Source organism: Pecten maximus, chromosome 14, assembly GCF_902652985.1.
Source record: "Pecten maximus chromosome 14, xPecMax1.1, whole genome shotgun sequence".
Classification (NCBI taxonomy): Eukaryota; Metazoa; Mollusca; class Bivalvia; order Pectinida; family Pectinidae; genus Pecten; species Pecten maximus.
The window spans coordinates 30,323,529-30,345,783 of NC_047028.1; the positions used below are offsets into that span (position 1 = coordinate 30,323,529).

General features: G+C 35.5%; 1 protein-coding gene across 3 annotated transcripts; it reads left to right on the forward strand.

Moving 5' to 3' along the window:
- Positions 1–714: 714 nt before the first annotated feature.
- LOC117341991 (transcription factor Dp-2-like) lies at positions 715–21,865 on the forward strand. 3 transcript variants are annotated; one of them, XM_033903921.1, is made up of 12 exons: positions 715–1,105; positions 2,400–2,521; positions 13,021–13,081; positions 13,223–13,317; positions 13,777–13,904; positions 14,784–14,949; positions 15,231–15,380; positions 15,605–15,673; positions 16,645–16,793; positions 19,564–19,730; positions 20,216–20,300; positions 20,521–21,865. In XM_033903921.1, exons 1-12 carry the CDS (start codon positions 1,060–1,062, stop codon positions 20,717–20,719), a joined length of 1,437 nt encoding a protein of 478 aa, XP_033759812.1. In that variant the 5' UTR covers positions 715–1,059; the 3' UTR covers positions 20,720–21,865. The 3 variants fall into 3 exon arrangements, with proteins under 3 accessions (XP_033759812.1, XP_033759813.1, XP_033759814.1); XM_033903922.1 differs by having other exon boundaries at positions 15,237–15,380; XM_033903923.1 differs by lacking the exons at positions 715–1,105; positions 2,400–2,521 and adding an exon at positions 7,692–7,751.
- The last annotated feature ends 390 nt before the right edge of the window (positions 21,866–22,255 follow it).

Here is a 22,255-nt window from a genome sequence, read left to right on the forward strand (position 1 = left end):
CAATTAACAATTTACCCACACATCGTTTGAAAAAAATAGACATTTGATTTTGTTTCCAAAGCTCGTTTATTCGTTATATTCGAAACGATTTGATAAAATAGAATATTATATATATAAATAAAAACAAAACAAATGAATATCTAAATTAAAAATAGACATATTATAGTCCAGCTAAACCAGAGACTTGTATATCAGGTATATATACGTCTCTGGCTAAACGTAATTTAAAAAAAAAAAAAAAAAAAATACACGCTCTGAGTTTTACATAATCATTTCAACACGTCTTGAAGTGCTATTTTGAGGACGGTTGCGTAATAACTTTTAAGTAATTTTTACAATACACTTATATTAATATCATACTATTATCTGGCGCTGTTTACAATAATAAAAGAAGAATGAGTTTTAGATAATAAAAGATTGTTTCCAATTATGTTTTTAGCTATTGCTTTCTCTCACGCACAAAATATTTATTTTATCGTTAAAAATGAAATTTTATTTCCATCAATTCAATACATTTGAAGTATCTGATTCGAGAATATATTACTGAGTAAGATTAGATTAGAGAAAAGGTCTAATTAAAGATTTAGACACAACAAAGTGATTACTTTTCCCGTATTTTTCTTCTGGGAGCTCTTTGTTCAACCTCACTACGCTTGCGCACTTGTCATTCACGTGTGTTAGACAACCAATCAAATCATTTCGGTCATTGTCGCCGCCAAGCTCGTTTTGCAGGAAGAATACATATCTTCGGCAACATTGAATTTGCGAAATTCCCGTTATATTTCATCTGAAGCTTACGAAATGGGAACTGGAGACACATCAGAGATACGGAGATGAAGGGTAACTCGGGTGAGATCTTCTCTTGTTCAAAGGAATTTCCAAATTGTTCAGGGACTCGATCGGAACTTTCGATGGACGCCATTTTGTCATTGGGATTTTAAAGATTCCGATACTCTCAAGACTTAAATCTACACTTCTTGATCACAGAGGAGGTTTGGGATCAACAGAACTGTAGATTAGTATCTATTGTTACTGGTGAATGGTCCCGATCCTCTGGATATGGCCAATTCGAACACCACGCTTGCGAGTTTATGGATGGATGATGGTAAATTGTCGCCCTTGTTTATGTTTTACTTGTAAATCGATTGACGATCGCTTTAAAGTTTGACCATGTTATTCACTGTTCTACATATGTGTATCAAGTATGTACATTAATTTTGTAAACGTAAACATAGTAATATATCGTTGTAATGGATTAATTGTCTGAATTGATATGTCTGGACCCAACGACTAAATGTAAACTATGGTGTAAAATGAAGCGTAGTCCCAGCCTACTCCTCAGATTTTTTCCGCGAATCGAAACGGCATGCTGTGCAGAAGTCAATTCTGTGGCCGATACGACGTCCATAGATTTGCCAAGTGGATATAATAACAGATATTGTTATAGAGCCTTAATTCAATCTGCCAAAATTAACTGTTATTTGTGTTCTTCGACATTTAAAACCAATAAAGCTTCAATGCAACCATGTTGTGAAGACCTTGGCAGCTGGGTTTTTCAAATATTGGATTTGTTCAAACTCCAAATATAATGCATTGTTGCTCTGATCACAGGGGCTACTGCCTGTACTTTAATTGAGCTATCTGGGCTGTTTCAATGGTTACACTTATAATTTACTTGCCAAAACATCTTAAGTGTTGACATATGATGTTCAGCTTAGAACATGTGTTAACAAATAACAAAAATCTGATAATAATAGTAATAAATCATGATCTGAACCTTCAGTCTTAAGTCAGGTTTAGCGCATGTTAATTTATTGCTATTTATAGCTATAACACACAGACAAAATCTTTTTTTTTTGTATAAAAATGCATGCGTTCAAAACCAACACCTGAAACTTTCTGTGGATGTTTAAATACAACATTTAGAAGCAAAACATTGTTTCAACTCAAAATTGATTGCATTTTGTTCAAATGTTGTTACTAACAGTAATAAACATCCCCAGAAAGTTGTGTTGTGTAATGATGTGTGTGTCTTTATGTGAAGAGACCTTTCCATTGGTACTACATTTCTGGACCTGCTGACCTTGAGCATGAAATTTGACCTACTTTACAAAAGTTTAACTTTGGCCACTATGTGTTTTACTATACAAGATAGGGCTTTAGTATTTGATGTGTTCTTATAAATTAGTGGGAAGACCTTTCCAATGATACTTCATTTACAGACCTACTGACCTTGTAATGTAATGTCTTCTGACAGTTTTAGTTGACTATAATATATATTGTGATAATGTGATGATGATTAAAAGAAAAAGTTAGAAACATTCTGCATCCAACATTGTTTTAAATCTTTGTCTCTGATTGTAGTAATCAGACTCAAATTTACAATTTATTTATTTCAGCTCAAGGAAGTCCTGTGAAAATCTTGCAAGGTACACCCACGAAATCTTCAAACGGATCAGAATTCAGGGATGATATTGTGAAATTTTATAAAGACTCTGGACTTGAACCTGTTGCAAAAGAGGTAGGTTAGTAATTGTATTGCTTGGTTATAAAACTAGCAATATTTGTAGATTAGCTGACCAGTTTGGTTTGGTTTGTTTTTGTTATAATGACCTATTAACAGCTAGGGTCATTTAAGGACGGACCAGGTTTTGGAGGTGGAGGAGAGCTGAAGTACCTGGAGAAAAAACACCGGCCTACGGTCAGTACCTGGCAACTGCCCCACGTAGGTTTCAACTCGCAACCCAGAGGTGGAGGGCTAGTGACAAAGTGTTTGGATACCTTAACCACTCTGCCACCGCAGCCCCTAAGCTGACCAGAATAAAAACATGCTCTCAAAGCTTTAAGTGTTGTTGACTTGTTAATTCTGACTAGAGGTTGGAAATGGAAGTTATATAATAAAATATATATGTCCTGTCAAAATTTGATATAAAAAATATTACAGGAAAAGATCAGACACCACAGCATGATTATTGACAGGGGTGACTTCTTAGTGTTTGTCAACATATATCATTGACTGCTGTACAGTTAAGTACAGTAATTCTGTAGAAGGATTTACCTTCGTTCTTGTGACATGAAGTAAAAAAGTAAGTCCACATATTTAACATTGCTAATTATGTCTCCCTTTCGAATAAAGGGAGATATTTGGTATCATTACTGGTTCTTCTAATGATGATTTCTTGACAGGGTCATAACCTGCATTACACCGCTGTTATAGGTGACCTTAAGGTCAAAGGTCACATTAGTGTGAATTTACATTAGAGATGAAACTAATGTTCAGACGTTCATGAATGAATAAATATATACAGATTATTTCTTGAATATAAAAAAAAATTCAAATAGTGGAATTGTATTCAAATATATACGTTACGATATTTTAATAGTAACATACCTTATCGTTACTAGTCCTCAATTGACAGAAAAATTGCGATGTGAACAGATCGTGGACGTTTTATTTCAGCTTATTTTGCCAGTAGGTATGTGAATGTAGAACATTAACGTACAGACCAGATGTAGTGTACATTAAATTTTAATTATTTCTTGGTCTTGTAACACAAATATTCGGTCTCTTTGCGATGATAATATGACAGATATAAGCATGTCAATCAGGTTGGCACTTTTAATAATTTAAGCATTTCAATTGTCTATCCAGTTGAGTAGATCAGAAATAATTACATTTTCTTAAGTGTCCTAATTAACTCCCGAATATTCAAATACCATGTAATTAAACCAAACAAAATATTCAAATACCAAAATTTTCTATTTGTTTCAGCTCTAATTTACATTAATTTCTTGTCCTGTCATAATGGTCAAAGGTCAATTGAGTGAGTTAAAAAAATCAGTAAGGGACCATCTTTGATAGCCAATGCTTCTGATTACGTTACACTCCAAGAACCTTTGGTAGATATAGTTGTGTTTAAATGGTCACACCCTGGAATCCCAGGGCATCCAATCAAATCGCGTTTTACATCCAGACTTGGTTTTGCAGTAAACAATATTACTGGTTCAGTACAGAGCTACCTTGTCGATTATGTCATGGCATTTTACCTAAATACAGATCTAGAGACGAACAATCATTGGGGAAAGATTCACAGTGTTTGATCAATTGATAGAAGTTATTGATCATATATCTCTGATTCTCATCAAAATAACACAAGCCTCGATGTGTGTTTGTAAACATCACCGATGACATACATCGGAAACGCTTGGTTTGATTGGTCAAAAATTTCATGCGTAACAGGTGGTAATTTCGAATCTTCGCTAGAGGACCAGAACTGACAACTGTATCTGCCAAGGGTTCGTGGAGTGTAACGTAATCAGAAGCCTTGGCTAGCTAAGATGGTAAGGGACGAGGGGAGACATGTTTTGTTCACGAAGAGTCCAGGGACCTTTTCTGGCAGGAATTTGCGTCGGGTATATCTTAGGTCATGTGCCATAGGTAGGTAGCTCCACTTCCTGAAGTTCAGGAATTGAAGAAGAAAGAATTTTGAACCTGACAAGAAAAGCCCTTTTCCAAATATCATAGACTGAAACAGAGAGTGGTTAAAATTTTGACTTTGTATCGAAACTTATTAGTCTGACATATTGTAGACAAGCTGTGTTTGGAATTGTTTCGGAAGTTATCAAATGACTGATATTTGATCAATTGTGAGCGGAAATATCTACAAAAGCGTCTATATAATTCCTAAAATGGGTATATTGTGTTTTGATAGTTATAAGGTTTAGAAAGATTTATGAGGTATTTTATTCGTAAATGTTTTCACTAAATCATTTCTCAGTTCTTTGTTATTTTCATTAATATTTGAAAGTTTTTATGTAACACTCGAACCATGATCGATCATGATCATCACAGTAAACTAATTGATCATTCATTGTAAGTAGTAAAATATCTACTGTAATTGTTGATAACAACATTAGACAGGTATGATAAATAAAAATGGTGTGATACAAGGCTGCTTTCGAAGGATTATACTATAATGACCACTTATCAAGGGTTTTCCTTTCCGCGTCTAGGAAACCCTGGATAAGTTGTCTTCATATCAGTAAGTTTTATGTATATTTGATATAACTTTACGAGTCACTTTTTGTGAAATCATAATTTTTTTATTTAGATGGTGGTAAATAAAGTATTTAGACAAATATTTGTGTTAAAAATGAATATTTTGATATAGGGAAATTGCAAGATATTCTTTTATTTCCCAGTGGAATGAACTTAGTATGTTAATTATTTGACACATAAATACACATGTTGGCTGGGAAATGGACCGGCTTGAAACATAACCAGATTTCACTTCATCAAGTATCCTTACAGATATATATGTTTGGTTTACATTATGGTGTGTCTTTTTCAAATTCATAAATATACCTTCAAACTACTTAATATGAAAGAAATTAAATTCTTGGCAAGCTAAAGGTATTGATACAGGAAGAAAGAGCATACATAATTAAGATGTCAGTCATAGCTACAGTCCTTTAATTATACCCATTTTAATAACAATACATTATGTGTGATGGTTAGGTGGATTATAGGGAATACCAGCTGCATTATTTATTTCAAAATTTTTATCAGTTAATGAATCATAATTTAATCTAGAAATGTCTGATGTCGTAGTTTATGAGGCTGCCATTATTATGGAAAGTGTATTATGCACGACCTGTTTTTTGAAAATAATTTGTACACCTTGCAAAGATCAAGATTGGTTTACAAATCTGAACTGTAAAACCTTGACTATTCAACAGCAATATTATCACAATGGATTTAATTTACAGGGAAGGGTGAAAAAACCTATTGTTGGGATGTGTACCACTACCAGGTAGTTTAAAATTGTGTATAAATCTTTGTGTGTGGGTGGAGGGGGGCTCTTAACCTAAAGCTAGCTAGTATTACTGTCATATTTATCTGCAAATAAAATAAGCACATGCTCACAAATAAGCCCTTACCCACTAACAAGCCCTATTCATTCCTGAAGAATCTTAATATGAATTTTCAAATAGTAAGCTTTAATTTGTTTCATGAATAAACTCTCCCAAAATTTTATTGCTAAATTTCTGCAGTAGGTGATCATGAGGAGACTTGATTGAGGATAGGTATGATATATATGGCAGTCCGCTGTATCCTGTAGCTAGTTAGGTCAGGTTTTGTTACAGTGTTATACTTCCTCTGTATTGTACCTGTCTTCCTCACCTGTACAGCCGCTGTATGGGAAGCTATGGACATAAAGTTGTAAGTGACAAATCGAATTAACTGAAGCAAGAGGCAGTTTACACCTGTCCCTCATTAGCATAAATAGGTCGTTTACACTAGGTGAACTTTGGGTACAGGTCTAGTAAAACGGCTTCATATTTGAATTATCCAGTTACCAGTGTGTGTACAATTAATGCTTGGTGTATGTGTACAAGTCACATTTCATTTTGCTTGCTTTTGTTTTGTACACTGCTGCTGATCACATGATTTTACAAAGTTTGAAATGACAGTCTGTCTTTATATTGTAAAAATACTTTAAAAGCATGACTATTTTTCTGACATTATCTGACTGAAATTCAGCTAATTTTTGTTTTCACCCGTGCTTGATGTTTTAGACTTCTTGTTTCAATTAAATAAATTGTTTTTATTTTCATTTTCTTTTTTTCTTTTTCAATGACCTATATGGATTTGACAAGTCAAACTGGAATTAGGGAGATGTTTTTTCCCAAGTGTTGATCAATATAATTATTTCATTAAAAGTTTGGTATGAAATCCAAGATGGCTTTAAATGCACAATCCCATTTTTTGTCAAAACCAATGTACCTACTGCTACTGAGTGTGTATACTACAACAGCACTAGGGTCAGGTGACCATTTAAGCCCCATGGGCCTATTGTTGATGTTTGAAATGCCTCATTATATGCAATATTTTACGTTATTATTCACAACACCATTTGCAAGGTCGAAATAGAATCAATGTTTATTGTGTGTTTTAGAGACTTGTTAGCATAACAGTATGGTTGTTGTGTGTAATATTATATATATATTACACACAAGCTAATTGTGGTCACCTGAAACATGCATTTTTCGCATGTTTTGTTGTAATTTATAAACAGCTTAACAAATTACATGTCAACACCAAGGTCCATGGTTAGCCGTGACACATGCTAACAATTGATCGAGTTACTTCTGTTAAATTGCACCATAGTAGTGATTTATGCTCTTTAGATGACTGGTAACATTTAAATTTGAATTCAAATAAGTTGTCTAGGTTCATATCTATAACAGAACAGCAAAAGTATTGTAATTTTGTGTTTCATAAGCTGATTCATATGTTTCATCTCTCTACGTATTTAATTAATTGAAAATTTATTTCCATTTCGTGAGCCACAATTGTCATCTTCAGGTCATGACAGATGGGTGATTTAGAATTTTGTCGGTAGTAAATTATTTGGCATTGTTGGGTAATGGTGTGCATTTAGTCATTGTCAATCAAGTGTGTACAGTTGTATAACTGTTAAACTGTGTTGAAGTATTTCAGAAACACAAAGCTCAAATTGAAATGTTACATAGTAAACCAGGATTTGTCTGAGGGGCTTTCTTCTGATACAGCTTATAAATAGCTGCCAGTGGAGCTGAGGTTAGTAGGTCAAAATACCTTTACATGAAATATGAAACAGACTATAGTGGAATTCCAGCTGCCTAAGTTTAGGCCTTTGTTGTGAAAGTAGACCGAGAGTTTTATAGAAGGAAGCACATGGCAGGCTGTTGATGTGGTATGATTTCGGGTAGGTTGTGTATTAGGATGCATACTTTGCTACTAACATGCCTTTGGCTCATGATATATGCATTTGCTGAGTTTTAGTTTTAAAAGACTTTCACTTTTAATATTTTATGAGAAGTACATGTTAGCTTTATAGAGCAGCATAGGACTGTGTACACTTGTGGATTAATATCTGCTTAAATCAACCATTTAAAGTCTAACACGCAAAGATATGTCAGGGGTATGTCTCTATGAATATGGAATCGCTGTATATAACTTATTTAGTTAAAATTCTAATGTCAGTTTAGAAAATGAACAAAAGTTGATGTGATGGAATTTGAAGTGTGGTTGACATTGAATAAATGCATTCCTCATCTAGCCTTAAGTACATGCCTAGAGCCAAGACAGCTAAGTACAGGCCCATTGTCCAATATTTTTATACAGAATTAACGTCTTTAGTCAGGATCATCATGCATTGATGGGCAAACTGTATAGACAAGATATCTCGGCTGACAATATACCATCATTATACATGTGAGGTGATTTATCCAGAGATCTGGTAATGGAATATTGTATAGTGGAAGTTTTGGTATCTACATGGCTGTCATTATCGCTGAGCCTCAATGATTGTTTTGTGTTTATATCAAACCCATCACACTCTGCTAATAGGAAATATAAACAAGTTAATGTCCACCACAACAAAATGGCATGGTAAATTTATTGTAGCCCAACATGTAGTTTGACCGATATAACAATGCTATTCAGGATCAAATGTGATGAAAGTGACTTGTTTATCAGCAAGAATGGATATATGTTGACAATCATTTAAAGAAGAATTAATCTAGATATATGTATTTGATAGTGTCTAATATGGAGGAGAGAGAAATTGGTGGAAAATGTTAATTTACACATAGTAGCTATTTTAACCCGTTTGTAATTTGCAAGTTAACCTGAGTTAGTTTTCTCAAATATTTTAGAAGCCTGAAATACGCGAGCCTGAGTTGGTTGTTTTCTCAAACATTTTAGAAGCCTGAAAAATATACATGTAGCACTATATATATGCATATAATGTACATTTAAATGTGATTCCGACAAGTACAAGTACAGGTATATATAGCAGATGGCACTTTATTTTTCTGTCCTGATCTTTAAATGAATTACCATATCAACATTCTGTATTGAATACATAATAGTAAAAATATTTTAAAGTTTTTGTAATTAAGATTTAGTTATATATATTCAGATTTGACAATAATATGATCTGGGAATCAATCATTGTGATTGTCATGTTTATGTTATGCCTATAGATAGCACAACTCTCTACAATCATAATAAAGTTTAGGGTCAGATGCTTGAGATTTCCGGGGTTTTATGAGGGAAGACTGCTGAAATCCGGGAGAAATTTAACCCCGATTCGGGAAGTGTACCAAATCGGGATTTAGGGGAAATTTTAATGATTTTCCGGGCACTTCCCGCGTAATCCGGGATGGTTGACACCTATGATCATTGGCTGCAAGAATCCAGCAGTATATTATAGTTACTCTATTAATTTAACAAAGATAAACAGATAAAGGATTATTTGCCCTTCTTTGTCAGTTATTTCTGAAAGTATAAATAAAAAGGCTCCTATAGCTATAATCCTGTAAGTTTGAATTCTGCATTTTGAGGCACAATGGTCTAATGGTAGGATGCAGGGTATGTTAGAGTTACTCTTTACTCATTTGTTTTCACAAAGATAATATAGGCAGATAAAAGTTATTTGCTGTTCTTTGTCAGTTATTTCTGAAAGTATAAAAAAACTCCTAATCCTTTAAGTTTGAATTCTGCATTTGGAGGCACAATGGTCTAGTGGTAGGATGCAGGGCTACATAACTGTAAGGTCGCTGGTTCGAGTCCCAGCACAGGGGCTGTGTTGTATCCTTGAACTGGACACTTTGTGTTCCAGTGGACTTGGCTGTAAATGAGTATGTGATAGGGCATGCAGTGCAAGCAATGTTGTTTGTGCTGAAATGGTTGATCCAGCTAGTGCTGTATGCTCTCCTGGTGTTGAAAAGACATTGTCTGGCTGCTAAAGGACCAATAACATTGGATAATAATTTGTAAACCCCTTTGAGATGGCTATGTTGCTGTGATGAAGCCGTATATAAAACTCCAAATTATTAATTATTATTTTGTATTTTCAGAAAGGAGTATCTGTACCATATCTTGATCTTGTATGTTTATGTATACCGTACACACAGGAAACTGTGATGTGTTATGGAAGGAAGTATAAATGACAGTGGCTTTATCATAAAGTACTTGGTGAACTATCATACTTTACTTCCCAAAGTACTAGGTTAGGTATACCATGCATAGAGTGGACCTTTTACAGGTTAATACCAGACTGAATCAGAAAAATAAAAAAAAAATCAATTTTGCGTTCCATCATTTCATAATCTTTTTCTTTACCATATAATTCAAGTAGTCGTACAGTTTGGTAGACACTAGAACTGAATTGAATACATGTATTTGAAAGTTTGGAATATGTGTAAAGTGGAATATTATTCAAATATTGTGAACTTCAAGTGGAACTTCAACAATATCACCAGTTCAAAATAAGGTCATATAAAAGTAGTTTAAATAAAGTATCCATCCTGTCATATTCAGGTTGTGTATATATAGATGAACAATCTTTGGTAATGACTGACACCTGCATGTGTTTTTGACATGTTATAAATCTCTTGAGAACTTTAATGAAGCAAAGCCATGTCAGTCTATTAAAAGAACAGTAGAGCAAAGTCACTAAAAAGATTGCTAAATGTATCGTCTACATTAAGGAAACATAGTTATTAGTCTCTAATAAGGCTGGGACGATACAGTGATGCCCCGATCCGATACGTATCACGATGCAAGTCTACGATCCGATACATATCGTGATACATAGAGAAACCATAGATTTTGATCCGAGAGGCGATTTCAAAACTACCCTTAGTTGTTCGCCATGATGTTTGGTTTGATGCGAACGAGTACTTGTCAAACGCTTTCTGATTGGCCTAGCTACTGCAGCCGGCCTCAACCAATCATTTAACTGCTTTCACTTTCAGAGGAGTGCTCCGGTTTCTCGGAAATCGATAACACTTTTGTTTTCGACAATTATTTGAATTCAAGTCTTTCCGAAGAAAATGCATTTATGTATTAAACAAATAAACAACAAGAGCAAGACACAGGATCAATATAGGTATCATAAAATTGCATTTGGATCGATATTGGTATCGTAAAGAAAGTGATCACGATCCGCTGTTGCACCGGTGTATTGTACGGCCCTATTAGTCTCCTACCTGTAAAGCCAGAACATCACGGTGTTCAAAATAAGCTGGCGACCGGCGCATTTCACCGGCTACTTTGTTCCCGGCGCCGGCTACTTTCAGATGTCTACTTACATATTAAAATGTTGTGAAACGTATTCTGACTTTGGGGAGTTCGGGAAACAAATAAAACACAACCTTATTTATATAATATTCAATAATTACTCATCGTTCACTTGTCCATGCTGTCAAAACACCGTCGGAAGAAAACAACAAGCTTCTTCACGACACCGATCAATGTTAATCTAGGTATTGTGTGTGATGCTTTTTTCGCGCTGCGATAAAAACGTCTGACTGACCATGAGTTACAAGCACATGCTTCCAAAAACAAAAGGGTATGTTATGTAGATGCATTTGAACTGTTCATCGTCGCACAACGGTACAATATAACCATATGATTAACTATGGAGTGCGATCCTCTGAAGATAGATGATTACCAACGTCTGACGTGATTGACATGTAGTTGGGTCACACTACGTAACTTACTGACACAGAATCGGCGTAATGAATTAAAATTATTACGCACACAATAAAGAAGTAAAATCACAGCCTTTAATAATGTATTTCGTGTTTTATATATCATTTTTCTTTAATTTGCGTTTTTTAAGTTGTTCAGTTTCAGTTACGTGTTTTGGAACTGTGACCTTTCTATTAAAAATGACACAAGACATGACTGTACAGATATCATTAATTCTTCACAAAAACTTCTAAATGAAACAAAAACACCAGTTGGTACACTCAGAAGTTTTACAATACATATATATATAAAAAATGTACATGCAAAAAGGTAAAAAGTGCATTTTTTTATTGCTAAATTATTTCCAAAAACTACTGTTGTATAGTGGGAAAACCCGTATCTGGCCTCTTTGATTTAAAATTTTCCTGGGGGAGACCCCCCATACCCCCCCTTATGAGAGGGGCCATGCCCCCTCTCATACTCTTCCCAGCGACGCCTTTGGCGTCGCTGTTGGCTGCGTGCCTTTGGCACACATGGTGCCACCTACTGTTTCTATTGTGCCAGCTACTCTAAAATCTACTGAACACCCTGGGACATGGGGACTACAGGTTTCCTCTCCGTACGTACACATGTAGGGTCAGACATGACATTGTCTCTGAAATCCAAGGTTTCTGCTCAAAATATCTCCATAATTGGGAGATAATAGTCAAAGGTTGGCAGTAAGTCATTAGATTGCTTTCTTATATAAGAATCTGATCTGTCTGTCCTTTGAAGATTAAGTAGTGACATAAAGATCAAAAGCTGGCCAATATTATATTTAGACTTGTTTTATCTTATCCTTATTGGTAATCAAAGGTGTCACTGGTGTGCATGATTTCTTAAATTTAGTTTTCAGATTGAATTAATGCATTGACAAGGTTATGTAATAATTATTTAAGTGATTAGAATTAATGCATTGACAGGGTTAGGTAATAATGATTTAAGTAATAAGAGCTATATATATATTGTCAGCATTTTTTTTAAGGGACTGAGCTGATAGGCATTATATCAGAAATAAAACCCATGGATACTTTATTTAATGCACATCACATGACCTTCGTATTTAGGTCATGAGCTGTTGTCACTTGTGGTTGGATTCGAGGATAAAATGACATTAAGACTTATGGTCATTTTAAAAGAGCTCAAAACCAGCCTGGGATATGGAGCTCAAGGCATATTTTTTATATATATATAAATAAATTAAAAAAAAAAAATCATTAAGCCCATCTGTTTGATTTGTGCTCCATATGGATCTGGAGCCAGAACAAATTAAAATGTGAGATTTGGTGTATACTCGGACATTAAACCCTGATATTATGAATGTTTATAGACTGCCTAAAGGAAATGCAGCCAGGATGTTTATTTCTGAGAAATTCTGATGTAGCGGACAAAAAAAACTTGGTTTTTTGTAATTTGACAATTTGTAGAATATGAATCATTCTTTCTCTTTCCAGGTGGGAATAATTGACGCAAATGGCGATCTATCTGGCCTCCGAGAGCAGAGTTCCAAACCTCGTAAGTATACTTAGAAAAAAACATTTGCTGTCCGAGACCAAAAAAATCAATACCGGTAATTGAAGTAATGGATTGTGAAATTTCATTTTCAATAGATTTTTAAAGAACTTGAGAATATATATTGCATGCTTTACTTTTCAGCGCTCCGGTTGGTAGCTGTGCCCATCACTGGTTCCCCAAATAAGATGTCCCCATATAAAAATGCGGATCAGCAGATGTCACAACTATTACCAAAGGTAGGTGACTTATTTCATTTCTTTGCTTGAATTCTCGCCTCTATAATTTATATGGAACATTTGATTAATTGAAAGAGAATTATTTGGTTATAAGTTATAATGGCGTTAACTTATATATATTAAATATCAACAGGACATGTACCGTCAGGTTATGATTTTGAAGTGGGAAAATAGTGGTATAATGAATTTGACTCGTGATGTTGTAGGGTACATATGTTAATTTACCATATTAAATTTAAACTTCCAATGATGTTTTTTGTTGATAATGCAAATCATTTCACTAAACTTTCCATTAGCCCTGGTCAGTCACGAAAGGTGTGCACTGTCATTAAATGTACAAAAAGTATGGATAATGTGTATTCAAATTTGCCAAAAAAAAAAATAAAAAAAAAAAAAAAAATCTTTAGGAACCTGGGGCATTAGTGAAAAAGTCAATAAAGTATATTGTTGTGTTAACAGAGAACAGCAGGATCCCCACAAGTAATCATGGCCGCTACTAGTCCCAGAACACCGATGGTCCCAGTCGACTCCCTCTGGGGGCGCAAACGCCAGGCAGACATAACCATAGAACCCGAATTTGCTGAAGGGTTAGTAGTGAAAATATGTTAAATTATTAAAGGTATCCTATCCTTTAAGAATTCTTAGTAATAATTTAATTATTTTGTAACTTGTTAACTTTCTCAACTTTCAAAGCCGACACACAATGTATCAAAGAACCCTATGGTAGTTTTGCAGTCTATGGGTACTAGTTGTCATAGTTATTGATGTACTGATTTTTAGAAATGTCAGTTCAACCCACTGACAAAGGTCTGATCGATTCTTAGCTCTCCAGGATGAGGTCTAGGAGAGCTAATGCTATAAATATAACCCCCATCAATGACAGCTAGGTTAAAGTTTTTGTAAATAATGTAATTAGGATACAGCTTAGGTATTTGACACTTGTGGTCCTTGTGATAAGACATTTCCTTTGGTACTCCGTTTGCGGGCTTGCTGACCTTGATTGTGACCTTTTGCTTACTTTAAAAAAAATTAATTCCGAACTTCAACCCTCTGGAGGACTATGTTGACTTCCAAAAATGAATTCTTGTGTAAAATTGTCCTCGAAAATTAAAACTCTTAAAAGATACCTACTGACTGGATATTGCTTTTATTTCTTTGTTACAAAATCCAAAATTTCATTTCTGAACTATTTCTGCCATGATCATTTCCTTATTATTTCTGGAATTATCTGTGTAGGTGGAGGGGGTAAAGCCTGATTTTTCTCAAAAATTCCTTAAATACTCCCACTCCTCCAACATTGATGATTTTTGAACAGCCCTAACCAATGTAGCTAACATGGCTGATGTCTATTGATATTGAAGTAGGAAGACTTGCCATGGGAAAAACCATTTTAATTTCTATGATAAACATGTGCATTGTTTTGTATGACTGGTATACCTACATTCTATATGTTCTATTGTTAACAGTAAGAGAGGTAAAAAAGGTGAAAAAGGAGGAAAGGGCCTGCGACACTTCTCCATGAAGGTGTGCGAGAAAGTCCAAAGGAAAGGTGTCACATCATACAATGAAGTGGCCGATGAACTGGTACAGGAGTTCAGTGACCCTCGAAACCTCACCTCACCATCCGATCAGGTAAATATTTTCTTAATTCTTTGTCTAATCATTTAAATAATTATCCTATTTCTACAATCCATTGAAGCCAAGTTATTACAATTTATATCTATGATACTTAATCTTGTATTCTATTTCTTAAGAAGATATCTGAGTGGGACTTATTTATGTAGTTTGAAAAATACCTGTAAATGTTTCAAAATGTATTGGAGAAATTGAAAAAAAAAATTGGTTTTGGTGATAATATTCGGAGATTGTCATAATAACATTTGATTTTTAAACTTTTTTTTTCCTTTGCCGAGATGCAGGCATACGACCAGAAGAATATTCGACGGCGAGTCTACGATGCTCTCAATGTACTGATGGCCATGAACATCATCTCCAAAGAGAAAAAGGAAATCCGATGGATTGGATTACCCACAAATTCCGCCCAAGAATGCCAAAACCTCGAGGTAAGTAATTAGGAAAACCAAGTAAAGTGGATAGGTCGATAGCTCAGGTTTGATGTCAAAGGGTGTTAAGAGATATTTGTCAAGACCACAGGATGAAAGAAAATATATCTGTTAGTTTAGTTGCATCTATGTAACTCTAACTATTGTAAAATGGGTTTCTAATGAATTAAATCCCTCTAGGCCCTTTGCACCTTGACTAATATCCTGATGTTGTTATTTTACAGTTAGACAAACAGAAACGAATGGATAGAATAAAACACAAAACACAGCAGCTACAGGAGTTGATATTACAAGTAAGTACAGGTCCAGAACCTCTCGGCATGATTGAATGTAAATAGCTTAAAAGATTTCAGTAGATCTTTGGATGGCTCTTCATCCCTGTCTATAAATATCTAATTTGCTGTACTGTGGTTTTTAGCTCGTCTCTTCGAAGAAGAGTGAGAGCTTATGTTGTCACTCCGGCGTCACATTTTTCAAGGGAGACAACTCTCATTAGGATATGTTGTCAAAAAATTGAAGAAATATGTCCAAAAGCAATTGCATTTGTGTTTAATATCTTCATTTAATCTACAACAGCATAGCTTGTCTCCCAAATGCATGAATTCACAAAACATAATCTGATCAAGTAAACAATATAAATATTATTAATGCAATTTGCGAAACCATTCCAATTAATATATTTTAATTATTTATTGACAAACATTTGCGAGACGAGCTATGCTGTTCTCCAACAGCTCTTGTATTCTCCTAAAGTCAAGATATTCATCCAAATTTGCGCCTGTTGCTAGTTAATTTCAAGCACTCTTAATGATTACGTTACCCATAGCGCGGCAGCTACAAAGGACCGGATTGTCTTGTCATATCTGTTAGCAATTTTACAAACAACATCTTCTCCTGAATTGCTCATTGGAATTTCACCAGATTGGTTGGGAAGGATTTTTATGGGGCTTTGGGAATTAAGAGTTGATCAAACGGAGAATCATAGGAGATGGAGGTCAGGACCAAAATAATTAATTTGCTGACAGTTAACAAAGTGACACCTCCAGATGAACACTTTTGATTGAATCCAGCCTCGGAAAGAGCTGAGGAACAGGGACATTTAAATATTAATAAATATTTTGTAACTTATATACAACATTATCATTAATGTTGAGTTTTCTCCTTAAAACACCAGCAGAAATTAATGATAGGGAAAATATTAAAATTTCATTTTACTAATTACTTAAAAAATGTTCTCAACAATCTGTTAATGGTTATTTTACAGCAAATTGCCTTTAAAAACCTGGTACATCGGAACCGAGAGAGAGAGCGTAGTAATGGCGGACCAGCTGCTAACTCGGCGATCCAACTGCCCTTCATCATTGTCAACACGAGTAAAAAAACAGTCATTGACTGCTCTATATCTAATGATAAGTAAGTAACTTTAGGGACTTAGTAGAGACGGAAGGATATTGATGCATACAGTCTGTGGACTGAGTAGAGACTGAAGGATATTGATACATACAGTCTGTGGACTGAGTAGAGAAGGAAGGATATTGATACATACAGTCTGTGGACTGAGTAGAGACTGAAGGATATTGATACATACAGTCTGTGGACTGAGTAGAGACGGAAGGATATTGATACACACAGTCTGTGGACTTAGTAGAGACTGAAGGATATTGATACATACAGTCTGTGGACTGAGTAGAGACTGAAGGATATTGATACATACAGTCTGTGGACTGAGTAGAGACGGAAGGATATTGATACATACAGTCTGTGGACTTAGTAGAGACGGAAGGATATTGATACATACAGTCTGTGGACTGAGTAGAGACGAAGGATATTGATACATACAGTCTGTGGACTGAGTAGAAACTGAAGGATATTGATACATACAGTCTGTGGACTGAGTAGAGACGGAAGGATATTGATACATACAGTCTGTGGACTGAGTAGAGACGGAAGGATATTGATACATACAGTCTGTGGACTGAGTAGAGACGGAAGGATATTGATACATACAGTCTGTGGACTTAGTAGAGACTGAAGGATATTGATACATACAGTCTGTGGACTGAGTAGAGACGGAAGGATATTGATACATACAGTCTGTGGACTGAGTAGAGACTGAAGGATATTGATACATACAGTCTGTGGACTGAGTAGAGACGGAAGGATATTGATACATACAGTCTGTGGACTGAGTAGAGACTGAAGGATATTGATACATACAGTCTGTGGACTGAGTAGAGACGGAAGGATATTGATACATACAGTCTGTGGACTGAGTAGAGACTGAAGGATATTGATACATACAGTCTGTGGACTTAGTAGAGACTGAAGGATATTGATACATACAGTCTGTGGACTGAGTAGAGACAGAAGGATATTGATACATACAGTCTGTGGACTTAGTAGAGACTGAAGGATATTGATACATACAGTCTGTGGACTTAGTAGAGACTGAAGGATATTGATACATACAGTCTGTGGACTGAGTAGAGACAGAAGGATATTGATACATACAGTCTGTGGACTGAGTAGAGACGGAAGGATATTGATACATACAGTCTGTGGACTTAGTAGAGACTGAAGGATATTGATACACAGAGTCTGTGGACTGAGTAGAGACGGAAGGATATTGATACATACAGTCTGTGGACTTAGTAGAGACTGAAGGATATTGATACATACAGTCTGTGGACTGAGTAGAGACTGAAGGATATTGATACATACAGTCTGTGGACTGAGTAGAGACTGAAGGATATTGATACATACAGTCTGTGGACTGAGTAGAGACGGAAGGATATTGATACACACAGTCTGTGGACTGAGTAGAGACTGAAGGATATTGATACATACAGTCTGTGGACTTAGTAGAGACGGAAGGATATTGATACATACAGTCTGTGGACTGAGTAGAGACTGAAGGATATTGATACATACAGTCTGTGGACTTAGTAGAGACTGAAGGATATTGATACACACAGTCTGTGGACTGAGTAGAGACTGAAGGATATTGATACATACAGTCTGTGGACTGAGTAGAGACTGAAGGATATTGATACATACAGTCTGTGGACTTAGTAGAGACTGAAGGATATTGATACACAGAGTCTGTGGACTGAGTAGAGACGGAAGGATATTGATACATACAGTCTGTGGACTTAGTAGAGACTGAAGGATATTGATACACAGAGTCTGTGGACTTAGTAGAGACGGAAGGATATTGATACACACAGTCTGTGGACTGAGTAGAGACTGAAGGATATTGATACATACAGTCTGTGGACTGAGTGGAGACTGAAGGATATTGATACATACAGTCTGTGGACTGAGTAGAGACTGAAGGATATTGATACATAATTGTATGAGGGACAGTCTGTATGTTTTAACTTAGGCTGCTGGTGGAAAATTCTGCCTGTGCTTATCATATAGTCCCTCAGGGCTTTTCCAGTAAACCATCTACTCCACCCCAGGACTCCAGGTTGGTTAAGGAGTACCACCCATAGAATTTATTTAGTAAATTACAAAGAGGTAATGGGGAAGGAAATCCAACCATGGATAGAAGTGATTTATTGTGGAGTCCTGGGGTCAGGTAAATATTTTAATGGAATAGCCCTCACTGGCTTCTGCCTGGTAAAAGTATCTAAATTTTCTTTTTCTGAATATTGGTGAATCACATCTCTACCCATAATTCCTGTGGTATGTGTCTAGTAGTAACAACATTGGCAGTCAATAATCATGATTACAGCTCGGCATAAAACTTTGGAAATGAGAATTTGAAATAGAAATTGGAAAATTTACCTGAAGGGGAGGTAATTGCAGTAAATAATTATATACTAATGAATGTATTGTAAATTTGGACAATTATATAGAATTGTGGCATTCATGGATATGACTTAACGTAGTATAAGGGGTTTTTTTTTGGCCAAAAATACTGTGAAATACATCCACACATGTTTTCAATTGTTTTATCTGTGTCCAACAGAGTAGGGTTGGGATATACAAACAACTTCAGAGCATACTTTACAGCATTGTTAAAATAAGGAAACTAGATTACTTACAAAGGTAGCCCCCTTACATTTTGCTTCTCTGATTGGAAGAAGACAAGAACACTTATGACTTTATTAGTTAAGTATGTTGTTGGGTATGATTAACTTCTGATTATTAATGATACCACTCTTATTTTGCACAGGTATGAATATTTATTTAACTTTGATAACACGTTTGAGATCCATGACGATATTGAGGTGCTGAAGAGGATGGGAATGGCCATGGGTCTGGAGAAAGGTCAGATAGCTCAGTCCGACCTATCACGTGCTGTCAAGATGGTCCCCAAATCCCTGGAGCCTTATGTATACGGTATGCTTTGCAACGTCTTGTTGGGTTTGTCGGATTTCCAGTAATTAGATTCTGTACACATCTGTCTAGAAGTGTTTTGCTGTCAATAACGTTAATTTTCAAATTCTGTTGTATAAAATTTACATTTAAGACACCTGTAATAATAACTTTGATGACATCGACAGGTATTTTTCCATATTTCCTTTCGGGAATGAGTTATCTGAAAAACGGAATCTTTCTGATGCCCCTTGCCAGTCATAATGAATTCATAAATCTCTCGAATGATTTGATGATGATACTCTGCTGCACAAAGAGTTTCAATTTACTGCGAAACCGCAGTTTCCCAAAATGGCCAAGAAAAACTTACTTTTCATATCCTGATGTTTTATTGAAGACATTGGGTATGGAGAGTTCTGCTTGGTTCTTTAACATCAAAGAACGAGTACATGTGTTCATAATAAAATAATAGGATAACAGAACCTCATTGTAAACATTGTTGTTTACAGATCTGGCTCAGGGCAGTATGGCTAATGCTGGACCAAGTGGTATCCGACCCATCACCTCAGGAATTTCTCCACACAACCAGGCCAGGTATTTAATCAAAGTTCATTTTCAGTTCACAATTAGTGCTGACAACATGGCTAATATTTGAAAGGACTGTAATGATATCTATCTTGCTTATTGATTCAAACAGATTTTCTTCAATGAAATGTGTATGATAGACTGTAACGAGTAGCTAGTTTCGTATTTGACTGAATTATTTGTTTCAGATTAAATATAAAATAAATGTTCTTTCAATGAATTGTTTCAGGTATAAGTCAGTGACTATGTCATCACAAACTGTAGATGTTGACATGGAAGTTGCCATGGCTACCAGTCAGGGATTGTCTCGTGATTCGAGCATGGGCTCGTACTCCGACATGCCTTCACGTGCGGCCACAGAGACACCGTCTGAGGACTTTAGTGATGAAACTGATACAGACAGATCAAGTCCTGTGGATATGAGCTAGAAAAGTGTTTAGCATACAGCTATTTTTCTCTCATTGAACCAATGAGCTGCTATCGGACTGACTGAAAAATCACTTATTGTTTCGACTGACCGTTGGTTTCACTGACCAAATGAGGTTGGCCCCTAGACGTCGGTGTTTGTTGCATCAGTCAGTGAGGTCATAGGATAACTAGACCTGATGGTTACATAAACCAATACCATTTCTGCCTGAGTGAACAGCCAGCTGTGATAAATTGAAGTAAAATAAACCGATTCACCACAAAGGGACACCACAAACGGCACAGATGGAGAGTGCCACAAACTGCTTCACAAGAAGGCTTCATTATCGGCACGTCATCCACAAACTGTCAATACAGCATTCTGAGTAGTGTACACGAAGGAACATTTCGTACATATTAAGAATCTGCCTGAAGGACATCAAAAAGATGTAGCACCATTTCTTTATAGTCTCAGGTTTTCTCCTCATCTGGATTTGGAATTTCTTTTAACGATACTAGAAGTTCTGATAAGAAGTTTTCAACAGGATGATAAAATTAGCAGTGGTATGCTCCTTCGTCATCTCAAATTCACATTGAAACGATCAATGCAATAGACTTTGAAAGAAATTTAAAGCGCTTCTTGATGCTCGACCCTTCCCACATACATTTCCAGGCTTGTGTACCCCCCCCACTATATCCTTCCTGGGAAGTCATTTATCAGCAAAGTGAGAGAGAATTCATGTAGATATTTTGCGATTTGTGTGGTTGCTGTGGTAACAGTGAGTGTGTATGTATATTTGTATGAAAGATTTGTTCATATGTAAATGTCGGTGTGTATACCACTAATATTTAGTGAGAGATTTATTTTTACATTTAATAGTAATAACCAACATTTGCCATTATTTAAATCTGAAGAAACTGATTCTAGCACTAATTTGAGAAATAAGAAATGTTCTGGTGAAGAAACAGAAACTCTCTTTAGAGACTGAGCTGGTAACTGATATATGAACAATATATTTCTTGAAAAATTCAGTACTTTGAAATATTTGAATGTTTGAAGTGCTATTTGAGAGATGTCTCAATCAGAATGTTCAGTGTCTGAATGTGAGACAAGTCGACCAGTTACAATGTTCAGTTCATGTGAGAGGTGGAGTCTTGGTTTAAGTGTTGAAGTTGATATTACAAAACTTTAATTTGGTCATCATATCTCAAAGTAAAAATATGAAAAGCTAGTACATTGTGCCAATACATAATTGAAGGGAGATAATCCATGTGGTTCAAGTGTCTGTAGCAAAACTAATGAAGTGATATATATATATACATTTGAGTTCTGCAACTTTACCTGTTCACAGAAACAGTCCAATGGTCACAATTAATAGCAATTTCATGCCTGCTGTAAAAAGATAAATTGTGATCCAGGATATTTCTTTGGTATGAAACAACAGTAAAGGCTTGTATCGATTTTAAAAACTGCTTTAAAAGATCACATTATTGAGTTAATTTGATAGGGTAAATGAGATATAGGTTGTTTTTAAGTGTGACCTTGACCCCTATAGTCA

Excerpts from the sequence above, each read along its gene's own strand:
- LOC117341991 (XM_033903921.1), top strand. The coding sequence starts at position 1,060 with ATGGCCAATTCGAACACCACGCTTGCGAGTTTATGGATGGATGATG. Across the intron at positions 14,950-15,230 it reads TCACCTCACCATCCGATCAG|ATGCAGGCATACGACCAGAA; the intron begins GTAAATATTTTC and ends TCCTTTGCCGAG. Across the intron at positions 15,381-15,604 it reads AAGAATGCCAAAACCTCGAG|TTAGACAAACAGAAACGAAT; the intron begins GTAAGTAATTAG and ends GTTATTTTACAG.